The 26842-nt window shown below is 38.5% G+C and overlaps 1 protein-coding gene across 1 annotated transcript; it reads left to right on the top strand.

The window, feature by feature from the left end:
* Positions 1-5: 5 nt before the first annotated feature.
* Positions 6-21744, top strand: POP1 (POP1 homolog, ribonuclease P/MRP subunit). Its single transcript, XM_057366254.1, has 15 exons — positions 6-280; positions 2952-3134; positions 3952-4127; positions 6468-6716; positions 7243-7330; positions 7619-7794; positions 8397-8644; positions 8774-8867; positions 9643-9754; positions 10739-10858; positions 15671-15786; positions 17073-17264; positions 18143-18297; positions 19054-19392; positions 20204-21744. Exons 1-15 carry the CDS (start codon positions 160-162, stop codon positions 20862-20864), a joined length of 3030 nt encoding a protein of 1009 aa, XP_057222237.1. The 5' UTR covers positions 6-159; the 3' UTR covers positions 20865-21744.
* The last annotated feature ends 5098 nt before the right edge of the window (positions 21745-26842 follow it).

Genomic DNA, 26842 nt, shown 5'->3' on the forward strand with positions numbered 1-26842 from the left:
CATGCGCTGTGCGGTGGCGTGTGTGTCCACGTGTGCCGGTGGAGGCCGCGCTGCGAGTGAGCGCTGGGTTGGGGTTGGTGCCGGGGGCCGCGGCTGCACCGCCCGCCAACCCCTCCCTTCGGTCCTCTGCTACTGTTGGTAGGAGCAGCCCCGCCGGAGATGTCTGGGGCGCGGGAGAAGAAGCGAGCCAAGAAGATGAGGAACCAGCCGGTCAGCGTCACGCTTCCCGCAGAGCCGGGGCCCTTCRCCGGCGGCGGGAGCAGAGCCTTCCCGCCCCCAGGTACGGCTGTGGGAGCCCCTCTCGGGGCCGGCAGGGTGACCCCTCTCGGGGCCGAGTGTTCCCGTCTCCTCAGCCCGCGGCGGGCTCGCCGTGGGGGTACCCAGGGCTTGGTCCCCTGCCGCAGACTCCTTTAGTCCCGGTGCTGCCGTAAGTCCCGTTAATATGACATTCTCTTTGACATGGGAGACTTGTGGAATCTCCCTGTCTGGAGTCATTCCAAACCCACCCGGACACAGCTTTGGGACTCAAACCCACCCTCCGCAGAGTTGCTGTGTAACCTTCGCTATGTGACCCTGCCTTGGTGGTGGGGTTGGACTGAGTGGTCTCCAGAGCCCCTTTCTAACCCAAACTATTTTGTATGCTGTGAACATGCGCCTCTCTGTATCATCCCTTCGATTGCGCAACAAATCCCTACGGTTCCTAGTCGTAAAATGAGCTTAGCTGTTATATCCCATACAGTTTCTCCCTTTTCTGCCAGACCCGGGAGCTGCGGAAGGGGCAGGTTTAGCCTTCTGATGCTTTGATAAATGCACTGGTTTTCCCTCAGATCTGTATGCCCGACTAGTTCGCCTCCTGGAACTTGTGGCTCCTGTATCTGTGGAAGGGTATTGGCAGGAGGCATCAGGGCACGGCCCTAAAAGGGCACTGTCCTGGGTCATTGCWGGAGCATTTTTTACACGGGTAACCTTTGCAGCTGAAGACTGAGGATCGTGTCAGCTTTTACCTTTAYGTATTTTGACCTGCATCCACTGTGCTTCAATTGGACCTGAATTTCCACCCCCACCTTCACGTTTAGATATTTTGTTACCTACATTGTTCCTGGGAAAAACCYCACACATAAAAGGGCTTGTGACTGTGAGGCCTTCAGAAGTTGACAAATTTCATCTTTGTGTCTGAACGAAAAAACCCATAAGCGTCGCTGTGTATTTAGGTAACTGAAGAGTTCCTAAGCAGACAGAATGACATAGCAAATTATGCTCAGCCACGTCTGAAGATTTTGGAATGTCATTACCAGGCTACTGCCAGATTAAACACGTTTTGCTAACTTWACTTGTAGCAGGGAACTTCTAAGATTATGTGGTTATATTTTTCTGTTTTGTTAAATTCATCCGTGTGACATTTTTCTGTAGGGTTAGTATTGCAGTTTTGCAGAGCTATTTTGTAGGAAGAAGAAAGAAAAAATCTAAATAGGAGTTATAAAACTATGGATCTACAGAGTAGCTGAAATAATTTAAATTTTATTTAGGTATTAAGTCAATGACTGTTTTCCCAGACAGTCTTCCATCTTCTAATGAAAAATCTTCAGTTCCTCCATCAAAAGGGTGTGTTTGTGATATGAGTTAATTTTGGGCTGTAGGCCTACACAGATTTGTTGACTGTGCTTCTATCCCTCTTTTCCAGCTACTTCCTTCTCACTTTCACCTCAGTGTCTGTACAATGCTGCTCTCAGGCATGTGGAAACCCAGGGCAGGGAATTGTTCCATATGAAAGCTAATTTCTGTTTCCATACTAAATTATTTTGTCGACTCTATTACTGCAGTTCTGCATGATGTGTTCAGTTCATCAGTGCTGCTGAACATGAACATGGACATGAAACTTCAGTTTCTTGCTAATTTGAAATGAAAAAAGGAGGTTCTTTGCTATTTCCAGTTCACATAAATTGATGCAAATGTGAATCTGYTGCTGGCTGTTCTTCATGCCATTTTGGGGACAAAGGGACAGGCTTGTTTAAGAAGCTGATCAACCTGAAAACTGGTTTTTTTTAATCCTTCACTCCATTTCTGCTGACACACAGGTTGATTTTCACTAGAGAAGCTCTCTGAACTGKATTGCCCAATGTTCTCTCAAGCACTTGTCATGATGCAGTGGATGGGRTGATGGCAGCAATGGCTGTCTGGACCCTTTTAAGTCAGGTTGTCCAGCATGAACTGCTTGAGTACCTTATTTCAAGTTKTAGCAGAAATCCTAACCAAGACTTAGCTGAATATAAAGTAATCTAATCTAATATATAATATTAGTTAGCCTGAATATACACCAGTCTTTGAATATGGACTTCAAGACCCTCTGAAACTTTAAGTACTACTAGGTGCTTAACACTCCTGAAAGGTATGTCTGTACCTTAGGAAGMTTTACTGTAGGCTTTAGTTATTTAATTTCAGTATTGGTTTAAATGTTTGTACCAGGCCAGTAACTTACTGTACCAAAATACACCTATCATGCTTACCTTAACTATTGCTGTAACAGAAATATATGGCAGGCAAGATTACATTTGCTTATAGGAAAAAAGTCAAGGGACAAGAGGGAAAAATAACTTTGCTGATTAGATACTAAAACTCTGAGTAGACAATAATAAATATCAGTAGTGATGTTTTGTGGACTGATTTCAGTTGGGCTCTTGGAGGCAAAGTATGGATCAGATAACATTTTCAGAATGTGCAAAAGTTACTTAATCTGCTGCAGGCTTGCTGCAGGGYAGTGTAAAATTCTTATTTATTCCTATAAGAAAGAAGTTAATTCTTCTGATTTCTGATTACATGTATGTGACTCAGTTACATATATTAAATATAATAGAAGAAATCTGCAATGAAATTTTAGGAGGAAAGACTGTAGAGTTATCGGTTACTCAGATTGCTTTGTGTTTCTCTAACCTCTTTTCATCTAAACCTTCCAGGAGATGTTCGTTCTGAGCAGCAGCATCAGCAGCAGAAGGTTTCAAATCAGKCATCTGGGCCTTCTTACAGGAAAGACCAATATTTTTCAAAAGGACAAAGTAGAGGAGASAGAGGCAGAGGAAGAGGAGCATGGCAAGGAGGACACCAGAGTGTTTCTGAGGAAATGCCAAAATACATAACAGGTTTGTATATGTGGAAAGGTCAATTTATATGTCYAGGGCAATTTGTGTTTGTTTTTGTGTGAGAGCAAAAATTAGAACTGATGCTATGTTCTTCTGTATTTCCTGTTTTTCTCCAAAACACAGAAATGGTTGTGAACTGGAATGAATGACCAGATGTTGTTCAATGGGTTCTTTCAGGCTTCTGAGTGGAGAGGTTGCACCTGCTTATAGTGAGGGATAAGCATTTTGGTTTCTGTTAGCTAGCAAAATGAGTACTGACAGTCATCTGCTTTTAATGTASCCAGTAAGCTGATTTCACTCACGAYGTAAGTTAAAGACAACTTTTCATCTAACAGAACATTTATTTAAGAGAGCAAATTAGCTTTGCAAAATGTGGCAGTGCTCTGATAGTAGATACACTTTCATAATCAGGAAATGACACCAAGCTCTGGATTTTTATTTGGTCATTTTAAAACAGTCTGTATWATGTTACTGCTTCATTTTTTTTTTCATGCTAAAGTTTTGGGTTTTTTTGTCTCCCTAAATACCACCTGAAAAGATTTCTATTCTAATTTAAGAAGCATTTAATGCAATTAGGACTTGTTGGTTATTTCACAGCTTTCAGATTCATTCATGTATAAATGTTTGGTTGAGCATATCTGTAAATGTCTGAATAACTGAAGAATTGAAATTTCTTCAGTGATAGTGTACAGTTCTTGCTTTTATGTCAGTAAGATATTGTACTACTGTACTATGAATAATTCTGTAATCTATGTACAGTATCCTYCTTGGGATTTTTGCTGTTTGTCATGCTCTGATGCAGTTCTTTTCATTCCAGTGTCTACCTTTGCTCAAGCTCGTGCTGCTGAGATCAATGCCATGTTGAAAGCAGTTTCACAGAAATCTTCCAACTCCCTGGTGTTCCAGACCCTCCCTAGGCACATGCGAAGGCGAGCCATGAGTCACAATATTAAGCGCCTGCCCAGGCGGCTCCAAGAGATGGCCAGGAAAGAGGTACAAGTGTGTTTTGCAGCATTTAATGTAATAGGCATGGCCAGAGCATAGTGTTCAGCTCTATAGCTATTCATGTTCACACCTGAACTTCTGCCAAACTTCCCTGAGTGCCCTAAACTTTGACTGATGTTTGGATTSAAAATGCAGGAACACCTCAGTTTCAAGTAGGTCTCACTAACCACTTGCTTGAAAAGTTATTAGAATAGTGAAAAAGAATCCACTGCAGGAGTGGTTGTTCAGGTGGTGCATTGGTCCCAGGAGTCCTCAGTAAGACCTTTCTGCCTCACACCCCGTCCTAACTTTAGGATGTGACCAAGCCAGCACAGCTGACACGATGGTTTGAGTGATACAGAACAATGTGGGAGGTACGGGGGTTATTGGCAGGCTGTGTGCAGCTTAAGATTTACTAATTGACTATTCCTAGCAACTCATGAAACTCATTTTGTGGCAGTATCTCAGCATTTAGTCAGAATATGCCTATGGGGGTTATTTGCTCCTTACTCACTGTGGCCTTCCTATGTTTAAAAAAAAAATAAACTAAAAATTGGTTCAGCAGGATGTTAYTGGCAAATGGTCTTCCTGATGTTTGCCATTGATCACTTTATYGTCTCTATAGAATACTTGAAGTAATCAATTGAGTTTGCTTCATAAATGTTCTGTGTATTACAATTGACTGATAAATGTATTTATTGCATTCTTTTTTCCCTTGCATTGTCTGTAAGTTGAGACCTTGCCCCCTCCACCCAGAGTTCCTGAAGATAGTTGTTCATGGTTCAGAAATTGCTTTGGGTATACCTTCCTGCCAGACATCAACTACATGTTTCTTAATGCGTTTTATTGGATCTTCACAACCTGTATTTTATTTTACTGTTTTGRTTCACATTCTTTTTGCTTTGTCAGTCTTGACGAGAGATACAGTTTGGCCTGTTTTCTGAGACCTGAAGGAAGAAAGCATGGGTTGTYTTGTGTAGTTAGTTTTGTGCTTTATCCTTGTGAAATCCAGATTTCTCTARTGTTTATGTTTCATAATTTTGTGTCCTGCTTTTTTAACTCGTTTCACATGACAGCTTGTCTAACTTCTGTATACATACTCACATGTATTCCCCATCCCTGTTTCCACTCCCTATACCACTCTGGGATTTTTGAGATTAAATAGTTGGCCCTGGTTCAGCTGTATTTCTTGTGCTACATTTTCTTTCTTCAGGTCTTTTGGTGTGGCTTATGTGTTTGCACAGGCTCATGTTTTTTTGCAGCTTGACATCTCTCTGTCGTTTTTGTAGTGGTTCTATTACTTTTCAATGTTTGATCTACATCCTCAAAGTTACCTGTTTCAATGCTACTGCATTTTCTTTGTTTGTCTTAGATCCTTTATCATGATAATTTTCATTGAAAATTGGCCTGTCTCTGCTCTCTTCGACAAGCCTAAAGACATATATTTTTCACTCAGAATGCCACATCCCTTTTTCTCTAATTGCCTTTCTGAACCAGTTACCTACCATTGATCCASTGGCTTGTGTTTCCTTCTTTGTGGTGGAATGATGGGTCTGATGGGAAGACATTTCCTTTTTTTTTTCATTCTGCTTTGATTTCCTGGATTGCCTCCGTGTTTTTAGTGTTCTTGGCACTGGCACTTGGTTTTTAGTGACTTGGCACTTCTGTCACTCTCTTTTCTTTGCTATGCTTATAACCAGTGGTCTGTTGTCAAGCGTTTCTTGGTGAGCTTACAAAGGATACTGTAAGAAGCACTTTGTGTATCTTACAGTCCTATTTCTTTGTACCACTTCTCTTCACAAAAAGGAAAAACAAACATTGATTGAATGAAGCCTTCCTCACTAGCCATGCATTCACATGTAATAATTCAGACTTTGRCTAGGTCTGGTTATCAAGAATTTGGTGAAGATATTACTGCAGTCCTCCTTTGTCCACTTCTACATGTTGTAGAATGGATAGGGTTCTTTCTGTCAGTCTCAGAGTCTGTACTGCTTCTGTGTTACCTGGATCTCAAATCTCCAGAATTTCTCATGTCACATTGATTTGTCCATGTGAATATATTGATGTGTGGCAAAAACTTCACACAGGAAGTAGCAGATCTTACTGTTCACTGTTAAGTTTCTGAATGTGTGGGGATTTTGCTTTATGTATGGGTTTCAGTSAAACTTTGATGCACTTCTGTGGATGTGACTTGCATTGAAAATTKCAAAGTGTTACTTACCCTCAAGAATTATCCAATATGGTATAACTTAATATTAGTGCTTTCGGTATCCTTATATTTCAGCCTTTTTCTTTTTGGAAATTTGTTCTCTAGAGATTTACTTTGATGCCCTCTCTTTTAAAAAACAGGCAGAGAAAGCTGTACATCAGAAAAAAGAACAGTCAAAGACTAAATGCCGCAAAGCTAGAAGACGCCACATAAATTTGGTAGCAGAGTTTAATCACAGGCAAAGAAAGAATATTTGGCTGGAAACACATATTTGGCATGCAAAGAGGTTCCATATGGTAAAGAAATGGGGATACTGTTTAGGAAACAGCCCTACGGAGAAGAGCTACAGGGCTTGTTATCGAGCCATGACAAAGCACTGCCTTCTTCAGGTACCTTGTTTGCATGTTTTGTTTGATATTTTGCCACAGCGAAGTAATCAACTGCTTAGTTATAATAAATATTTCTGTCTCTTTGAAATACCATTGTATCAGCTGTTAATAAGTCTGCTAAGTATGAAATTAATCATTTTATAATTGTAATTCAGGGTGGCAAGTTTCAGAGAGAACATGATGAATCTTTAGAAGAGTCTTATGGTACCTGTGACTGAAATACTACCTTTTCAGTTTTCTCAAGAGCTAGGACATTAAGTGAATGCTTGTATCATCTACCTGAGCAGGATGCTGTTGAGGAGAGATGCTTTGTTCTATGTCCATTTTGATCTGTTGATTTGAGAGGTGTCTCACTGCTGTCCTACAGCTATTTTAAGTTAAAAAGAAACTCATTTCACTTTGGCAAATTTTAGAGAGTGGAAAATTACTACTTGAGTGTAAATTGTGAAGCCCTGTCTGGTCCTTTCTGACCAGGCTCACTTTAAAGTGATGATATTCTCAATTTGCTACTATTCTGTTGTTTCAGGACTTATCATATTATTGTTGCCTGGAGTTGAAGGGTAAAGAGAATGAGCTTCTGAAGCAACTTGCTCGAATGTGTAGCACTGAYGCAGGTACAATTTWTGTAGTTTAAAATAAAGATTCTAAAGGATCCATCCTTTTCCTTTTTTTAGTAATGTGTCAGCCTAAATAGTAGTARCAGTTGATACTGAGTTGTGGTTTTGGGTGAAAAATGTAATTAAGATGTGTCATAGTGGGACTAGACTTTTTATTTCATKTGCTTATTAATAAGCTAATTATGGCACAACATTAGCCACCCAGCAGCTAGACTGAATTTCAGTTTTACTTGGCTTATTAAACAAGAGATTATTTTGTTCTTCAGTAAGCATCTTCTTTTTTAGGATTGACATTTCAAGAGGCTCATTGTCTATCTGGAAGATTCGAGGGTTCTCTGAACCTTTACCGAGCAGATCGCTATCCTGWGGATATGCTTGGTCCTGTTACATTTATCTGGAAACCCAGGGATGGGTCTGAAAACAGACAGTTGTGGATCTGGGTGCATCCAGCTCTGAAGCAGGTGCTTTCCGTAAATAGTTGAACTCTTACTTCTTTATGCATTCTGCACTATTAATACTGAAGAGGTCATCGGAAAAGTATGGAAGAACTGAGTATAATACATGGCTTTAGGAATTAAAAGTTGGAAGGCTATTTCCACTCTAACAATATTCCTGTTCTGTACCTTTTTTTTTATAAAGCTTGTACAGAAGGTACGTGCTGCTGAGGTATTGGTGTTTGAGCTTCTGAAAAGCTTTATAGTGTCATTTGCTTCAGGATACGATGTTGCCCGATTCACATCCTTTCCACTGCCGCCCCCAACAGGCTAAATTCGGTATCATCACAGATAATCATCTGATACTTGGCTATCAGCCTTAAAAAAAAAAAAAAAAAATGTTGTGCACAGGCATTTTTTCTAACGTTAATTTGCATGAGAACAAATTCTTAGCTGCATTCAATATTACTTTCAGCTTTTCTTATCAAGCCTTTGACTTCAGCAGAATCAAATCTTCTTCCTTGAAATCCATATAGAAAAATTATATAATAGAGTATAATTTTTAAAAGTGTATTTAAGGTTTTCACTGTTCTGTGTATCATCCTAATCCAAACGTCATTCTTCTTAAGGACATTCTGAAGGAGTTAAAAGCAATTTTTCAGTGTTCAGAGCCTGAAGAAATCTGTATTACTGAACCTGTTATATCGATTCAAGAGGAAAAACAAGTGGAAGTTGTTACAAGCCTTGGCAATAAAAGAAAGAAGGAGGATAAAGAAGGAGAAAAAGCTGTTCCAGTGAAAAAAATAATTGGTGATGGCACTAGAGATCCATTCCAGTCCTACTCTTGGATCGCACAGACTACTGGCATTGTAATCAGGTTTGTTCATAGTAAGTCAGAAACTGTGGCCCATAACCACATAACAGAGCTGCATTCTGGCTTAAGAGCACTGAGGGAAATAATGTGTGTTGTACAATTGTCCATTCACCTGAAACTTTCCTGTTTCAGTGACAGAAGCATGGAGATTCTCAGATACCGGTTGATTGGCCCATTATCACACTCCGTCCTTACAGAGACCCTGAAAGCAGCTTCCATCCAAACAGTAAGGAAATTGGCACTTTGGATGTTAGTGTAATTTTGGTAGTGTTCTTTAAATGTGCAATCGTATTTTTTGTTAGAAAGAACCATAAATTATCTATACTTACTTTTCATAAAGGCTAACCTGTGTATTATTCTGGTGGCTTCTCTGCATTGAGCCTCTTGACTAATGCTGATCTCAGGAAGAACTCCCACCTGGATTTTAAGTGGAAATAGGAAGAAAATAAAAACAGTGGTGCTATTGAGAGTCTGTTTAGTTTCTGCTGAGAGATCTAGAATAATTCATATTCTCTTTGACAAACCACAGATCCTGTTTCTCAAGCAATGGGCTAGAGTACCTAGAACTAGGGGACAAGGCATGCAAGYTACAGAAAATGTACATGTTTTCAGTCAATTATGCAGTTCCTCCAGGATTTAGGCTTTTCGTCCACCTCTTGGCACATAGCATCACTGTGATTTTAATGGAGCTTTTTTGATCTCTTGTAGCAAACATGATGAAGTCATGAGATCTCTGATTTTCTTTAAGAAATAATCAATGACCGAATTAGGAAGTGTTGTGGATTGCTTTGTTTATTTTTGGAACACAGGTTAAATTAAACAGGTTATAGGGAGTACAGTAAAGTATAAGAATGCCCTTCATCAGGAAAAAAATTATTTTGGTTTAAAACTTAAAAGAAGAAGGAAGTGTCTATAGTGGTTAAGGCAAACTGAGAGTGAATTCATACTGATAGAAAAYAATGAATAACCATTTGAGTTTGATTAGATATGTTGTTTTCCAGGAGATGGCAAATTCAGAGACAGAACTGAATAACTGGTGGGTAGAAAACTGCAAGGACTCTGAAAAAGTATCTCTTCATCAGTGTCAAAGTGCTATCTTTCAGCTKTTAGAAGGTATTTGGGCATGTGGGTTCTAAGGGTGGAAGGGGGATAACTTAAAATCTAGCAGTCAAAACTGGCATGCTAGTGGAGTTGACTGCAGTTTGGAGGTGCTTATTTTTAGSATGATCAAGAGAGTGATGCCTTAGAGAATGTGCTTAGGTACTTGCCGGGCATGGYAAAGAATTGAAAAATGTTACTTTGGGAATTTAAATCCTAAATGTTATTTTAAGGGAATTTAAATCCTCTGTGTAGTTCAGGCTCTTAATTTATAACCTGAATCTTGTTTGTTATCTTCGTGAACTTAGGAGATTGCTGATGGGATATACAGTGTGATGTGTACTCTCACTCTCTCCTACTATACGCTTCATATTGAGACAGTCAGTTGTACAATACATCCACAGATAAAATGGCAGCCTCCAATCCAAAGTGAAAGTATTATACTTTTTTATATGTGCTTGTTTCTAAATTGACAGTTCTGTATTTGGCTGAATTATAAAGTATCGTAACAATGTCTCCTCACTTTCTAGTACCGAGGCAGGTAAGGAACTGGTTTTGGTAGATCTCACACTGTATTCAAGATATGTATCCAATGTGAGGCAGTTAAGAAGAGATGAGGTAAAACTTCTACAAAACACTTCTAAATCTCCTTTCTCTTGAAGACAAGCTTAAAAGAAAGGTTGGTTGTTCTTTGAAATTTCTCAAATGCAAAAGGATGAATTGAGACTGTGACTCAAGAAGTGATCTCATTTCTATGCTGAATATAAATAATTACAATCCAAATCTTGCACTGCTGTTGTTGACTTTTTTGTTACTGGACATTTAGCAAGCATTGGTGAGTTTCAAAACATGTTAAATAAGAATGTTCTGGATTGCTTCACTGGCTTACAGTGGTGTCACATCTCTGCAGGCAAAAATGCACAAAGTACTCCTGCAGAAAAAGATCACCACTTAATTGATCTTTTCATGGTTTCATGGTTCGTCTGTGTGTTTTAAAAGGGATGAGCTCACCATCAGAAATGCCACCAGGTACAATACTTGGCCTCACTGTTGGAGATCCTCGAGTCAATTTGCCAAAAAAGAAGACAAAAGCCATGCCAGACTTTGAAAAATACCAAGGTAAAATCCCTTGCTTACATTATGAAGTGATTCTCTTTGCACCTCTGTTTTCATTTACTGTCATCTTCTCTGGATTGTATCTTTCTGTTTTCCTCTAGGTTTTTATTCAAAATATTTCCTATTTCTAGAGCCCCTCACAGAACAGGAACAGTTTGAAAGTTGCATAGGTTTTAGTACAGCAGTCGTGAGGGAGGGACRTGCACCAAAGCTGGTCTTGTGCTCAGTGGAAGCCTCTGTCTGACCATACAGATGATCCAGGTTCGAATCCTGGCAAGGCCACCCAGGTGCTAAAAGCTCCAGTAASTTTCTGTTTGGTGTTTAGWCTTCCTGATGCTGGTTATCCCTCCMAGAAGATGTMTGCTATTTCTGGTTTATAGGCCTACWGTGTTGAAAGTTACAATTCCACTGCAAATAAAATATTACCTCGGCAGGATTAGTATTTCAGATGGCCAAGCTGCTGGTTATGATAGAAGATGAAAGATGCAAACATAATTTCTGAAATTTTCATTTCAGTATTGACTTACACAATGTTTCAATGCAAAAATCAAATTCAGATGGGTGTGAATGTCCTCTAAAAATGGAGTGCAAGAGTATGTACAGTGTGCAAGGGTGTTTGAGTACAGTTTGAGTACAGGCATTCCCAATTAGGTTGACAGGACACAGGCTGCCTCACCTAATACAAGAAACAWGATAGCCAGCTAGCAAGCAGTAGCASATAGGACAAGTTGAAAGTTCCAGSGACTTSAAAATACTGAATTTCCTTGGYGGTCTGTTGCAAGACACTAGAATARTCTAGTCTTACATATCACTTTAAGTCAGGTTGAACACCTACTTCAGTTACTGTCTTTTAGCTCTTTTCACAATTCTGCTATTTTCATTTTCTTACATCCACCTATTACCCACTGTTATCTAGAACAGCTTTTCTGTTAATTAGTTCTGCTCAGCTAACTTTCTCATCATTAGTGTTCCTGTTGGAAATGCTGCAGCATACATGACCTCTGGTTTTGTTCCTTCCTGCTGAGAAGTAAGGTGAGCTATGTAGCAGTTGTCTGCAGATACTGGTTTGAGCTGGTAGAGGAGTTAGCAACTACAAAAGGTAATTTTGTCCTTTGGCTGGATAGAAATGTCCATCTTCAAGATCTTTCTAMCTGGGGTTATCCTTCACTTGCAAATTATCTTCCATACCACAAGTACTCAGAAAAGCTGGCCATGCTTTTTGGTTTCTTTCTGAGTATTTTTTTTTTCATCATGAACTTAAAACTGCTTTTGTCCTCTCTGACTTTTATTTAGGAGAAGGAGGAGGTCCTTGTTCAGCTAGCAAGGAAAGGTAAATGGCATAATACCTTCAAATTCAGGTTCTGCTGGATTTTTTTTACACATGACTGAAAAAGTTGAGTAGACAGAAGGATGAAAGGAGACAGACAATACACTGTCTTCCGGTAGAACTTGCCCCAAAAAAAAGACTTCTCTTAAGATCTGTAATTCCCTTTCAGTGCTATTAATCTACCCCTTCAAAAAAAGGGCCTTAGAATTACATAAACATTCTGAGCCTTGATTGTGYTGCATCCTCACTCAGATGTAGTAGTATTGTGAGCTGATCTTTGTTAAAAAATGTTAATAGTAGTTTATTTGCCTTARTCACATCTTGTTTATTGAGCAATAAAAGGGCACCTTTGCTTTATTCCACACTTTTTTCCCCTTTTTTGCTTTTTGGACATTCAGGTACTATAAGGATTAGTATTAGTAAGATTGAAATGGCACTGTGTATGTTAGCATACAGATTCTGTTTGTATTTTACYTCTCTTGTTCATCAATATTGTGTAGAAAAAGCTAACTGATTTTCTTAGATAATCTTTACTAATTTAAAGATGCATTGTTTGTCAAATGGGTGAATAGTTTAGGTAAGTTATGGCCATCGCCTTTGCTTGGGACTTTTAATACATGGAGTCTGTGGATTGATACACATCTGTTCATATTTTTTTTTCTGAACTGCTCTTCTAAGATATGCCTGTGTAGTTTTTCCCTGTGAGTAGCACACTAASAAATCAAATGTAATTTCAGTCTTTCCCAGTTACTCTCTCTCTTCAATACATATGCAAACTGAGTGTTATGAACACAGGCTGATTGGATTTMATCAAATCAACTGTTATTATTTCTTCAGGCTGGAGTCAAGACTCCCAGTAAGYAGTCAGTGCTCTCATGATGCAAATTAGTACTGTTCTTTTCTCCAGTTTAAAGTACACTTCTGACCTTTGGATWTGTTGTTACTGTCTTGTAAGGGAGAAAACAAATTCCACTGCCTTAAAAAACACTCCACATAATGTATGGTGAAACTTCTAAATAATCAGTGACTGAGATGTATAGAAGGAAAACACACCATGAAAGATGTGTGAACTAAAGTTCCTTCTACAGGAAGGGTCCATGCCTGTAAATGCACCTCTTGCAGAAGTTTAGGTATCTGTCCCCACCTGTCCTCATACACACCCTCTCTACATACATAGGACTCTCAGACTGCTCCCTGGCAGTATTTTTCACTTTTTTTTTTTTTTTTCTTTTTTTTTTTTTTTTTTGCAAAAGGAAGAAAGGAAAACTTTCAAATACAGCTCAGGCCTGCCTTCTAAGACAGATAATCAGCTTTGCAAATCAGATCAATAGCTTGAAATGAAGCAAAGCCTTCCTCCTGTCTGTATTGTCTAAGTACCAACCATTGAGACCAGCAGAGGTAGCTTGTCAATGAGCTTCATATGCTTAGTAGTGCAACTTCCTATTTCCTATATTAGCCCTAACATCTTACTTTCCCTGTTAGCAGCAACTTATTAATCAGTAGAGTTATTTCCCCAGAAATCTTAAAATGTGGACTGAGGAAAACAGGMGAGAGGTAAGAAATAAGAACTGGTGTGAGGATTTGGGATTATGATTGGAATTATAGTATGCTTAGTAGAAAGAATAAATCCTCTAGATTCAGTGAGGATCAAAGAAAAGGATTGTACCAATTAGAGAAGTATATTTTAGGCTAATAAGGAGAGTATTGCATGGGTGGTGTTAATGAAAGACTGACTTAAAAGGTCTTTCTGTAGTGGGAAAAAATATTCATGCCATTATAGGATATAGGAATTGTAAAAAACTCTGAGAATAGGACAAGGATAGGCTGTCTAAGCTGTGGTAACAGAAAAAAATGTTAAAAAAATACAGAAAGTTGCAGTGAATAATTTGCAGTTAAARGATCTAGAACATATTAAAATAATTTAACAAAGAGATACTGGTGTTCACAAATGCATTCTGTATAGAAGATGGCAAAGGTACTTACCTTATGTGTGCATGTAATTATGTGCCCTTCCCCCTTGGTTATGTGTAAGAGTCAAGAAGGAATTCCCTACCACCACCACACAGTTTTTTCACTTTCTYTTCTTTTTTGAGGCATTGACACTTTCTTTATCTCCAGACAGAATGTGCTTTGCWTGTAGGTGTGTTGAGATCTCTTAGKTTCTTGCTCAGTTTCCTGTCCTTAATTTTTGGTCTGAGAAGTAATTCTGCTTAATTGGCAAGGATTTCCTTTTTAGTTTTATTGTTCTTAATTTGAAGGAATTAAGAACACTAATCTGATATTTTTTTTTTACATTTCTTCTCSTCATATAAATCTAATTCATTAGCAAGAATGCATAGCAAGTATCAGTAAGATCATCAAACTGTCACAAGTGCTGCCATAGTTAATATTTTTTGCAAAGGATTTTGCAAATTTTAGTAATGGGTAGATCTTAAAGAGTTTAAATAAATAATTATTATAGTTATGTTTGGTAGTACTTCTTGTTAAGTACTGTTAGCGCTGAATAATCCGAATTTTCTGTCCTTGAATCTTTGTCTACATTACCTGGAAGAATTATTAGAACCTTTTTTTTAAAGACGTAATGATTTTTAGAAACAAAATAATCTCTGACATGTTATGTTCCTTTAATATGTAAGACCTTATGGAGGATAAAATGGGGAGCAATCCTGTAAGTTTTTAATCATAGCATTAGTAATAGGTTCATTATGTTGTTTTTTGATAAGAATTATTTTACTTAAAATATCGATCAGCATTCACTACATACTGTACTGTACATTGAAGGCTTTTAATCTTTAGATCACTAAAGGTAGGTACACATTTTCTTTGCTTTGCAGAACTGAAGAAGAGATAGGTTATTTARTAGTTCAACAATCCTTTTTAAAGCTGCAAGTGTTATTTACCTTAAGTAGTGTGTACAATTGTTGATTTGTGTAGACATAAGCATGAATAGTCCCTTCCTTGAAGCACAAACCCTTAAAAGATCCAGAGTAGGAAACTGGTGCTGAGTAAGTAGTTGCATACTGGTCATAGCCATACAAATATTTCCTGTATGTGCATTTCTGAAAGGTAACTCTTGCTTCTCTTACAAGTTTACTTAGGCAGACCTTTTCAGGCTTTGTAATGTTGCTGATTTTCACCAAACCTGTTGAGCTTCACACCCTGCCTGAAAGGCCAGATTCCAGAATGTTGAAGGTGGTATGTAAAGATCTAATTTAGATTGCYAAAGGTCATATCCTTTGTTAATAAGAAGTGCTGATGAGAAAATACCAGGTTAGTCTTTCTAACACTAACAGTTTATTTAATATTTTGTGTTTGAAAAAACATGTGATAGTAAGATATTCCAGAAGCAGTGATGCTTGTTGAGCTTTTAATAGTATTTTCTTGGTTGTCTGCTCATTATACTTACCATACAGAAGTGGCTTTGGTAATTTGGTACTTAAACCATAAAAATTGTTTGAATTTTGTTTAAAGGTTCTTTTCTTTTRTAGATAATGACAAAGTTAGGCAGCTGTACCTGAAGGGTGTACCTCTAGACTGTGCTCACAGCTTTATCTGGGACCACGACATCTGTAAGAACGTCACTGAAAATAAAATCTCAGAGCAGGTAACTAAGTAGGTGGATTGCCATGGAGAAAATGGCTGATGGTTCATGGAGACCATAGAAAGAAACTCCTGAAATTTGTATAAATCCAAGATTAATCARTAACTTCTTTAATAGCATCCAGCTGCTGACTTGAGGTGTTTTTTTTTGTTGCCTTTGCATAATGTTTTTGCACAACCATTGACCATGATTCAATTACAAGAAAGCTTTGTTGGATTGTCTACAGGACTAAATAGTTGTAGGTTTATTTATCAGAAGGGTTTGAAATTGAATTTTCCTACATCACCTTGACTTGTCCAGCAGAAAAGAGTGCCACAGGAAGGCTCTGGCCTTTAGCTGTAGCCAGGATGATTCTTCTGACCAAGGAACTGTGGAAGCCGGAAGGAAATAAATCCTCTGTTTCTATGCTGCAGTAGGTGTGCTGGGAAATAATTTATGATTTGTAGAGAACTTCARATTTTCTGTTGCAGGTTTGAARTCTCCTATATTGACATTTTCATTGATGATGKTGGGGCAGCCCSTAAAGTSCGTGGGTAAAAAGGTGATCTAGTTTCAAGAGGTGATTTTGGCACCATTGTAATCAGGAASAGTAAACATTTGTATGRCAGAMACATCTTTCCAAATATTGTCTTTATGAAAAGTAATTTTGTGTTCTTTCAAATTGGCTCACAGTGTAAAAAAGCAGAGTACTTAGGAAATATTACAGTACCACATGACAGTTAACAGCACAATCTTTTTGTATATGACAGTGTTCTTTATGCTGTCGTGAAATTTAATGTTAAAACAAGGAATCTAATCGTCTGTTTTTTTTAATAAATGTATTTTTAATCTGGTACAATAGAATATAACAACTGGTCATTGACAAAGCCTTGGTGCCAGCCTGCTTTATGTGAAACTGTTTGATGACCATATCTTCCATCTCCTTGGACATCGTTCACATTTGCTCCATGTATTGACAGATTTTCTGAAAGCACCTGTTTAATCTAGTTTTGTGCACAAATCTATAAATACAAAGTTGCAAAACTGTTTTTCCTCCTTCATCTATATTGTACATTGTACCTACTCTTTATCAAGGACTATGGAAGTAAGAAGGGGATAAAAAGGGTGTTTAATTCTCTTTTATAAAATAATTTTTCACRCCTTGATGAAATTCTGTTCAAATATATAGTGTATTACTACTGTATTTTTCCTGGCTTGTAAACTCACCTTCTCTCTGTGTCTTGGAAGAGTATCTGGAAGAGAGAAGAAGAATSGTTATTAACTTATGGGAAATGTCTCCTCCTTCTCAGGATTTAAACCATATGAGAGCTCAGTTACTGGTACCTGGATCACACCTTGATTTGGGTCCTTGTGAATCTAAGATTCCCATACTGTTGGTGCAGCAGCCAGGAAAAATGGCTGGAGAAGATCGACCAGGATGGGGGAGTGGCTGGGATATCTATCTCCCAAAGGGCTGGGGCATGGCTTTCTGGATTCCTTTTGTAAGTGACTTTGATGGCAAATTGCAAGTAAATTTGATAATTTCTRTAATATAGTTTAAATTAATCTATTTTAGAGAGTGTACTTCACATTGTATAACCAATTCCCAATTACAGGATCAAAATTTCACTTTAAAAAARGGCATATGAACTGGTTGATGTCATAAGCTTGGTCTTGAAACTTAAAAATAAACAATAGCTTTCCATGTCTTCTGTTGGGTACACCTATGCCCACATGGCAGCCTAAAAGYAGCAAATCAGTGGGGAGTCAGGGGAGAAAGCTGAAGCAATACCTCTCTGGTTTTGTTTATTTGTGTTTCTACAAGCACATGCCTCTAAAGAGAAATCATTTGGTGCCTGCTGCTTATCAATTTCCAGTTGGCTATCTACACCTCTTTGTCACCAAATTGGCTGGCTCTGATTTGGGAGAGCTTGAAATAAAGATTGAGTGAAGTTTGAATACCCCTTTGGTGCTGTCTGGAGCATCCTGTTTTGGTGGCAKTTTTAATATCTTTCTGCAGTAAAATTTATGCTTTTGAATGTGCAGAGGATTTAATTGGAGTGATACCTATTGTATGGTTAGAAAATAYTGGGCAGTGGCTGTCAAAGTAATACAACACTCCTGATCAGAACCTGTGAAATTCTCTTCAGTTTTGTTGATAGTTTTGCARATTTAAATGTAAAGAGCATGACTAAACTTTTTTTTTGTTGGAGTTGTCATCTAGAACTGTAGAAATCATGCTTAGGCTTATTTTTTAAAGCTAAAGTGTTAGACTTTCAATTTTCTAAGGAAGTACCCTCTGGGTATTAATGTTTTGTTTCAGCTAGGAACCTGGAATCAGTTCAAACATTGCTTTTTGGGTGTTTGATTTTTATAACAGATATATCGAGGTGTACGAGTTGGTGGCTTGCAAGAGGCATTAAAACATTCGGAATACCAAAGAATACCTCACACTCCAAATGATTTCCCAGACTGCCAGGCAGGAATGCAGTTTGCCAGAGAATTGGAAACCAGTCTTCTTGAAAAATTCAAACGGTAACATTAACTTAAAAATTGATTGCAAGAATGACMAAAATGAATACTGCTGAAATTATTCCCTTAATTACCTGTTGTTGTGTTGATTGAGACTTAGACTTTATTGAGATCTTTCACTAAGGTTTTAAATCTTAGTATTATAAAAAAAAGAAAGGAATCTTAGATATATTTAACTATGCTAAACAGGGCATATAAATTAAACCCTTCTATTTCCAGAGACATGCTCAGTTGTAGAGCTGTAACAAGGCTGCATAGCAATAAAATAAACAAAACTATTTTGAGATTCCTAAGCAGCAAATGAGGGAGGATGTAAGAGAATGCAAAGGAGTATATCAAAGTATGTACCAAGTGTTAAAGAATTAAGTAAATTAAGAKATATATTTTAGTGTCTAATTTTAAATATCAGGTAGTCTGAAGTTTGCCTTCATTTGTACTGCAACGAACAACTCTTAGCTATGAGTTTGGAGTATCTGGAAGTGTCCTCTGCACCAACTGGTGTTGGTTTCCCTTCCAGGTAGGAGAGTAGGAGAAGTCCAGAGGGAAAGGTGGTGGTGTCAGGCACAGCAGGCAGATGTTTCCAGCATGCCTGAAAGGATACAGCTGACAGAAGTACAGCAGCATTTTCTGGATTGTTATTTTAAAATTCTTGTTCAAGAAAAATAGAAAGAGATTATAAAGTTAACTGTGTATTATCTTTCTATTCTAAATACTTGATTTTGAAAATATTYTTACCTACTTACTTGATTTATCATTTAGACGTCCACCTGCAAAAAGGGCCAATTATGTCAAGCTGGGCACTCTGTCTCCTTTCATCTGTCCTTGGGGGCAGCTGACAAAGAACTGGGAAGGAAGAATGAAAGCTTCAGGAGGATTTTTGTGTCCTTMCTCCCTACACCCTGAGAGCTGCACAACTGAAGGGCAGATCTTTTGTGACCACAAAGCAGAAGTCAGAGAAGCTTCTCTTGAGACTGGTGAGGTAGAGGAGACCATGGAAATAGCAAGTTCTGAAGGTACCCTAAAGACAGAGGATGTTACAATCTCCCAAGATTTCGGTGAGAGAGATGAAACTAAGACAAGTGACTTTATTGTTCTCAGGTATGTCAAAATGATACACACATTTGATTTTTTTATTGGTATTTATTGAATTGAGGAAAGGAAGAGCTCAGCCTTAGTTATTAAGATGAGAGATTATTTTATCCATATACAGTGAGATTGACTAGTTTTATSACGAATCAGAATCTACTGTTGAAGTCCTTCTGCTTTATGCCTAACAACTTGGTGACTACATGAAGAAAGCTTCTTAAATTATGTTAAATTTAACACTCTGGAGTTTACTATCTTCTTAGAGTTGGCATATTCTGTCTGCTTCCAGGTCGATAGAGCTTTTAGAGGCTCATAAATTTCACTTTCAGACTGTTGCTGTGAAAGTCATCTTTCATTCTCTTCGCTAATTCATCACCACGGTGGTTCTTGCACTCCTTAACAAGGTCTCTAGAAAATACAGAATCCCCTGCATTCCAGTGCAACACATGAGGGCAGCAACAGTATTGGAAGTGCCTGAACACAGGTCTTGCATTTTTGTGTAGTTACCAGGGAAGAAAACATTGAAAGTTCTGGACTGCATTAGTGTCACTGGAGACTTCAGAGTGTTTGTGGTTTTGACAGGCTTTGGGGGTTATAACAAGTAATGTCTCCTTCCTTCTGAAGAACACTCACGAATTCCACTCAGTGATGTTCTTTTTATGCTAAGAGTGATACAAATACCAGCTTGGAAGGTTACAAAAAGCCCCAGGGCTTTTTTTAATCATTTTTTAATTTGCTCTTGCAAATATCCGGGGTGCTGGATTTCTCTTGTAATACTACTTAATAACTATATTTGATGTTTATTTTTGAAAATKTTTAATAGGAGTGAGAAACTGCTCATGCAGTTATCAGCCTGGTGTTATCCCACTGCTGGGAAGGACCGGCGAATCCGCCTTATTTCTCAGCTGGGACAGAAGGAAATGACTGAAGATGTTTTTTTGCCAATCTTGATGAGCTATCCAAGGGCTCTGGTTTGGGTCAACTTGTCACTCKTGAGAAAGGGGAACCCTGAATTACATGCCATGATTTGCATCCCAACAGAAGATGACTTGCTGCATCTAAGCAAAGATAAACTCTTTTGTGGTCCTCAAGAACCCAAACATCGTGACATATTCAAGGACAAGGTACAGAAACAAAAAGAGGAGAAGAAGAAGAAGAGAAAGGATAATGTGAAGTCTCTAGAGGGTGACCCTTCAGACATTCCAGATAAAGAAGCAACTGAGGACCATGAAGACCTCATTCTTGGTCTTTGGTCAGATGCTCTCCCAGATGTTACTTCCCACTGCTCCAGGACTGTCTTGGGTTATGTCACTCGAGGGGATTTTTCATTGGCTTCAGGCTGTGGAGAAGCACTGGGTTTTGTTAGCCTGACTGGATTAATTTATATGTTACACAACCAGCCAGCAGATAAAAAAGGGCTTGTTTTGTTAAGGACTCCAGCATCTTTACAGTACAGATTTGCAAGACTTAATATTGAGGTTTAAGTATCATTGCAGTGCAGTAGAGTGCCAAAAATACCAAAGAATTCTGTTTTGTATTCTGTGGCCTTTCTGATTTGTCTCAGATTTGAGGTTATTCTGAGCTCAAACAGCTCTAAGATTATAAAATAATTAAAGAGCTTTTTAGTGTTATTCAAGAAAATGACTAATGCATAAACAGACTAGAATTACTTTTGATGTCTGCATTGCTWAGGATTTCAAACAGATCATTATCATGATCTTCTTTATCTCTAAAAAAGTGTATTCTTCATTTTTTCTCCTCAAAGCAGTGGATGCTAAAACAATACACCGGAAATCATAATTTTCATTTTAAAAGTCTTTGCTCACATGGACTGTGACTTTGCAGTGCACTTTCGCATGTAGCTGCATGCAATGATCCAGTGTATATAAGCAATGGGCTTTCCTGATTCCTTGTACCTGAACACAAGTGGCTGCAGGGCAACCAAGTGCAGAGCCAAGTCAAGAAATCTGGTAGAGAAAGCTGAATGCTTAAATGAAATGCAAATAAAATATAGGCCAGCTGTGTAATTTAACAGCAACTGAAGCTTTTAAACTGGAAAGCGTATCAGTCTGTCTCCCTAGTCTGAAAGGTAATAAGCCTTTCAGATGGAAATTGCTASTGGTGGGTCAGCATACATTTTCTGTTAATAATAGGGGATATTTTTGTTCCTTAAAACATGAATTTATTTTTGTATGGAATGGGCTAGAATTGAAGGTTTCCTCATGTTACAGTATGGTTCATGAATGTTCAAACAGTCACAAAACTTGTAAAATATGCTGGGRGTAAAGGAAGAGAAGTGTTTGATTTGGCTGGGGCAGTGTGAGTAGGTTGTTTGTGATTGATATTTTGTTGKTTTTTTTTTTTTTTTTTWWTKWTWKCCTTACACATCTAGCCATTCCTGAGTTAAGGAACTTGAAAAAAAGTTTATAATATTACGCTGTAGTTCAGTAGCAACATGATATAAATATATGCCAGTTGATAAAATGACTCTGACATGATCATGTACAAATAAAAATGTAATCTATTCTTGTGTCAGTAGGCTATTGAGTAAGTGTGATTCTTAAAGAAATTAAACATGGATGAGTGAATGACTTTTTCTTTCCAAGTGTCAGTGTTCAACTTTATTTCCTCTTCCACAGTTTTGTTTGAAAGTCTTAGGTGAACGGACTAATGTTGGCTGGAGTTGCTGGAGGAAATATTTAGTGTGCCTTACCCCCAAAATTATTGACATTTAGGACCATTTAAATATGGCACACACATGGAAAAGGGGGAAGAACATCTGATTGCAAGGGAAGTATTGGAAGTGGAGCTGGAGTTTTTTCCTAAAGTCAGAAGATAGATTTTAGAATGTGCACYAGCAGTGGGACTTGTGGTGGCATGTGGAATAGAAAGATACAGTTTCCAGCACAGCTTGGTTTGCAGCTCCCTGAGAAATCATCCTGAATGGCTCCACACCGCTCACCTTTGATGCGCCTGATAAAGCAATCATGGTCCCAGAGAGGTCCTGGAAAGCATTTGCAGGAAAGCATCTGCAGGAAAGCCAGCAGATGGCCCCAGAGGAAAGGGCTTGGTGCTGGCAGAGCTGGGATTCACACGCTCCTGGCGTGTGACTGTGAGTGCTGCAGACTGTAGGGATGTGTGAATAAGGAGCCCCTTAAACTTTACAGCCTGGCTGCTCTGATCAAGTTCTCTCGTGGTAATCATCCTGGATTTAATGAATCTTTTGAATTGTAAGCCCGATTGAAATATTTCTMGGATCACACTTTCCAGAGCTGTGCTTCATGGGAAGAAAGGAGGGGAGGTGATGTTAATATGATTTTTTCCCTCATCACCTCCCTCATCTTCTTAATAGATACATATTTTCTTGCCTCAACAGACCTAGCTTGTATTTAAGAAAGGAAGAGAAGCTCCCACCCAAGCTGTCATTTTTTCTTTTCTGCTTGTAGATCTTTTGTTCAGAGTCTTTCCCAGGTTTTTCTTTTTTAAAACAACATCTGGAGTCTTTCCTCTTTTTTTTTTCCTATTGGTAATTTCTGCCAGGTTTTCATTTTGACACTTCCTGTTACTTTTCTTTGATTTCCATTCTTTCTTTTTGATTTATGATCCTTGTCTCTGGTGAGCCAATGAACAGAAACTGGAACCCAAGTGCATCCTGTTCTGTATATCTTGTAATATTGTTACACAGTTGTTTTCCTTTAACTCAATGATTTATGCCTTAAGACTTCACTCCTTGTAAAATACACTGCAAACCCGATAAGTTAAAAATGCTCAAAACCCTCAGCCAAAATTTGTCAGAAAAGTACTGTGACTTTGTGTAGCTGCAAGGAAATTTTTATCTGTGGTTGCAGTTTCCAGATTCTCAGCATCTCAGGGGTGACTTAGTCATAAAAACCATGTCAACACCGGATAATCAAACTGTGGGTAATTAAACCTGCGTTATCTGTGCATCAGCTGCACAGTATGGCTGTGCTCATGGTGTTGAATCAGGTGTAGTTTACAGCAAACATCTGCTCTTACTGCAGTTGCTACACATCGGTTAACTACCCCAGAGCATCTGGATCAGCTCCTGTGGGCTGTGATRCACGAGCATTTTTGGGAACTAGGAAGCTCTCGCCTAGTGAAAGCAGCTCTCATGAGCTCTCTGGCTCCCATGCTGTCCTCCAGATAACTTTCTCAAAATGGATGCCAGCACAAACCCTTAGCTCTCATTCTGTGCTTGGCAAGAGCTTTTGGAAGCTAAAATGAAGCACAGAAGGCAATTTTGGCACTCTGTAGCACCGTGAGGAGGTTGAATGGTAACACACTGCTCCTGTAGCTCTTTCTGTGGCTCCCTTGGAGCAGCTGCATAATTGCTGCGTTTGACTCACCTGGTGAAGGGTCTTTTCCCCTTCTGAACCACGATTTCCATGGCAGTTGCCTGCTGTGTTGACAGGCACAGTGACTAATGGACCTACCAGGTTGAGGGGCTCCAAGATCTTCACATTCTTTACCATTGCAATCCAGAAACTGAGGTTGCAGAGGAGGGTGGTGATTACTCTGGGATGAAGTGAGGTGGGACTGGGGCCAGATTGTTGTGTGTTTGGTAAAGATGTTGAGGGCAATCTGTTTGGCAGCGTGTAGATAATGGAAGAAGTTACCTGGCACAGAGGCAGTTGGGGTTGTTGAAACAAATCTGGGAAAATAATTGACATTGGAGATGGAAGCCTTGGGGGATTGTGGCTAAYGCAGACAAAGAGTTGTCAAATGCAGCATGACAGTTTTCTTTCAGTGCTCTAAATCTGGAAGAGCCAGATATGTCAAACCTGATCCATTCACATGTCCATGTGAGGTAGGTAGTAGGAACAGAGCTCAGRGGAGTACACTACCAACAGCAGATTTCTGAAGCACTAAGACAGAAAAGCAGACAAGCAATGGCATTGTTCTATTTTCCAGGAATGCARCTTACAGAAAACCCCAGCCCAAAATCCCATGCTTCTAAATGCTCTTCCCAGAGGTCAGTAATGTAAACAGCACCCACAGTTTACCTCTTGCAAATTCAACTCAGCTGTATGARAGTTCTTTGCAAACACTGGTCTCGTTAAATCCCTGCAAGAGCAAGTAAATGTGTATAGAATAATGAGAACGCGGAAAGGACGGAGGATGTGGGCTGAAACCATTTTATGGCAGCTTTGAAAGTCAGAGCCAGCTTGACACTGGACAAAATAATGAGTTCCAGGTAGTTTGCAAAGTAGGTGGAGTGACAAAAGACAAAACACAGCTTTAATTTATTGCATTGGGTCTCTTAAAGAAATTCAGTTTCTTCYACAGTAGGAAGTATGCCTGCACAGAATGATTTTTTTTTTTTTTTGCATTTTTTAGACACTCCAAGATGTGCCTGACATCTATCAGCATCAGCTTGCTTGACACATTTTAGCTGTATTTTTGTCATGGGCTTACAGCAGTGCTGCTATTCTGAGAGCTTGGCACAGCTAAGTCCAATTCTTAAAAAAATAGAATCAAAAATACATTCAGGACACAGCAAGAGTAAAGCAGAGAATGAAAAGGCAGTCTGAAGGAAGAGAGTGGCAGCTTTCATGRTCCAAATATGTGAAGATTTGCTGCAATTTCTAGAAAGGATGCAATTCAATATTTAATTTCATTTCAAGATGAAATGAATAGCCAGGATGAGGAAGCTGTTTCAGCTCAGCATCCTGTTTCTTAGCCCAGAAAATGTGTTTTTTTAAAGAAGAATGAAATGGTTGTRGTGGATGGGAGATCCCAAGCACCTGCAAACTCATATGTCCATTGAAGCTCTCTCACACATCTCTTCTGGGTTTTCTCTCTTTTTTCATTTGGGTAATATTAAAGGCTTTTTATTTTTTTTTTGTCTTTAACAAAAGGATGAAATAAAAACAGTCTTGGATAGGCAAAATCTGAGTTATGTAGAGCTCTATTACTCAGATTTTTTTGTTCTCCCCATTAGAGACACCCCAATTATTTTAAYTGTGGCTCTAGTGAAGAATCTTGTGTGTCTACAGTTATAGTTATTTATAAATACCATACACACACTTCTAAAAATCTTACCTGGGTTGTACCAGGTGWCATCCAAGAAAGCTTCACCCCACAGGCAAAGCCACTTGCTCAGGATGAGTTGGGTTGAGTGGGAGAGAGGGATCATMCACATCAAAGTCTGTTACAGTTCCTTAACGCTGAAAAAAGATCCAGAGTGCATGCACAGAAGAAAAAACCATAAATCTGCAATTAAAAATACACTTTTCAGATGGGCGGCTGCTTAATGCAGTGATTTTAATTTTTTTTTAAGATGCATGTGGAAGTAGTTTTGGTACAGACCAGCAGGAATTAAAGAGTTAACAATGGATAATTTATTTTCCTGTAGAACAGAATGTCTTACAGGAATCAATTGCATCCAGGTTTTCTGAATATTTTTGCAATGCAATAATTCTTTTAAATTAGTTGGCAAATACATGAAGGGGGTTCCAAATGAAGGCACAAAAATTTATGAAATTGGTTGAAAACTGTAACCAGTTGTTTTTGTTTTTTCAAGGAGAAGCAGATGAATATGAACATTAGCATATAGTAGTCWGAGGAATGTCTTAAAAAAGAACTGTAGTTTCCTTTAGTCTTTTTAAGGTTTTCACTGAGCTACTGTGTTTTGAGGCATTAACTATTTGTATTCATTAGAGTTAATTTATTAAAAATAGGTGTAGCTTCTGTTAGCATCTTTAAGAACTTACTTTTATGCCTACAGACAGCACACATTGGCACAACTCCTAGAATGGCAACCCCAAAACCAGAGATTTCTGTATTCCCTGAAGTCTCCCTATACCTGACACTGGGACAAAGGAGGTTTATGGGGTGTTGCAGGTGTCCAGCTGCAGCCAGTGCCACTCACACTGGARCCTGAGAAAACAACCTCAGTAGAACTTGCTCTTAGAGCAGTGTGACAGCACCTCTGTCAAAAGGTGTAGAAGCCAGTCCTTCCCATGGGAATCTCTGGATTCCTTTGATGTTGGAGAAGGAAGGATAATTCTAATAAATAGGTCAGAGATCCTAATCCAGGGAATTCTCTGTTAATTTGAAAAAAAAAAAAAAAAAAAAAAAAAAAAAAAAAAAAAAAAAAAAAATAAATAAAAAAAAAAAAAAAAAAAAAAAAAAAAAAAAAAAAAAAAAAAAAAAAAAAAAAAAAAAAAAAAAAAAAAAAAAAACAGAAAAAGGAAAAAAAAAATCCTTCTTTAGGTTAGTAGACATCCAGAAGGTTAGTTTTACTCATTTTTGGAGTAAAAAGCAGCACAAGCAGAAATATCCAGAAAATAGCAATTCCTTCTTTGCCTGAAGGCCTGTTTGTGGTGTCATAGGCAACCAACCCCTYTTTGTTGTACATAGGCTGGTGTGAAGCCAGAGCTCTCCGCTGTTCCAAGATGTGGCTGTGCAGGTGTTTGCAAACACACGTGACACGCAGGGT

This window comes from Malurus melanocephalus, unplaced genomic scaffold (genome assembly GCF_030028575.1).
Source record: "Malurus melanocephalus ecotype Western Australia unplaced genomic scaffold, MMel_1.1 scaffold_62, whole genome shotgun sequence".
Lineage (NCBI taxonomy): Eukaryota > Metazoa > Chordata > Aves > Passeriformes > Maluridae > Malurus > Malurus melanocephalus.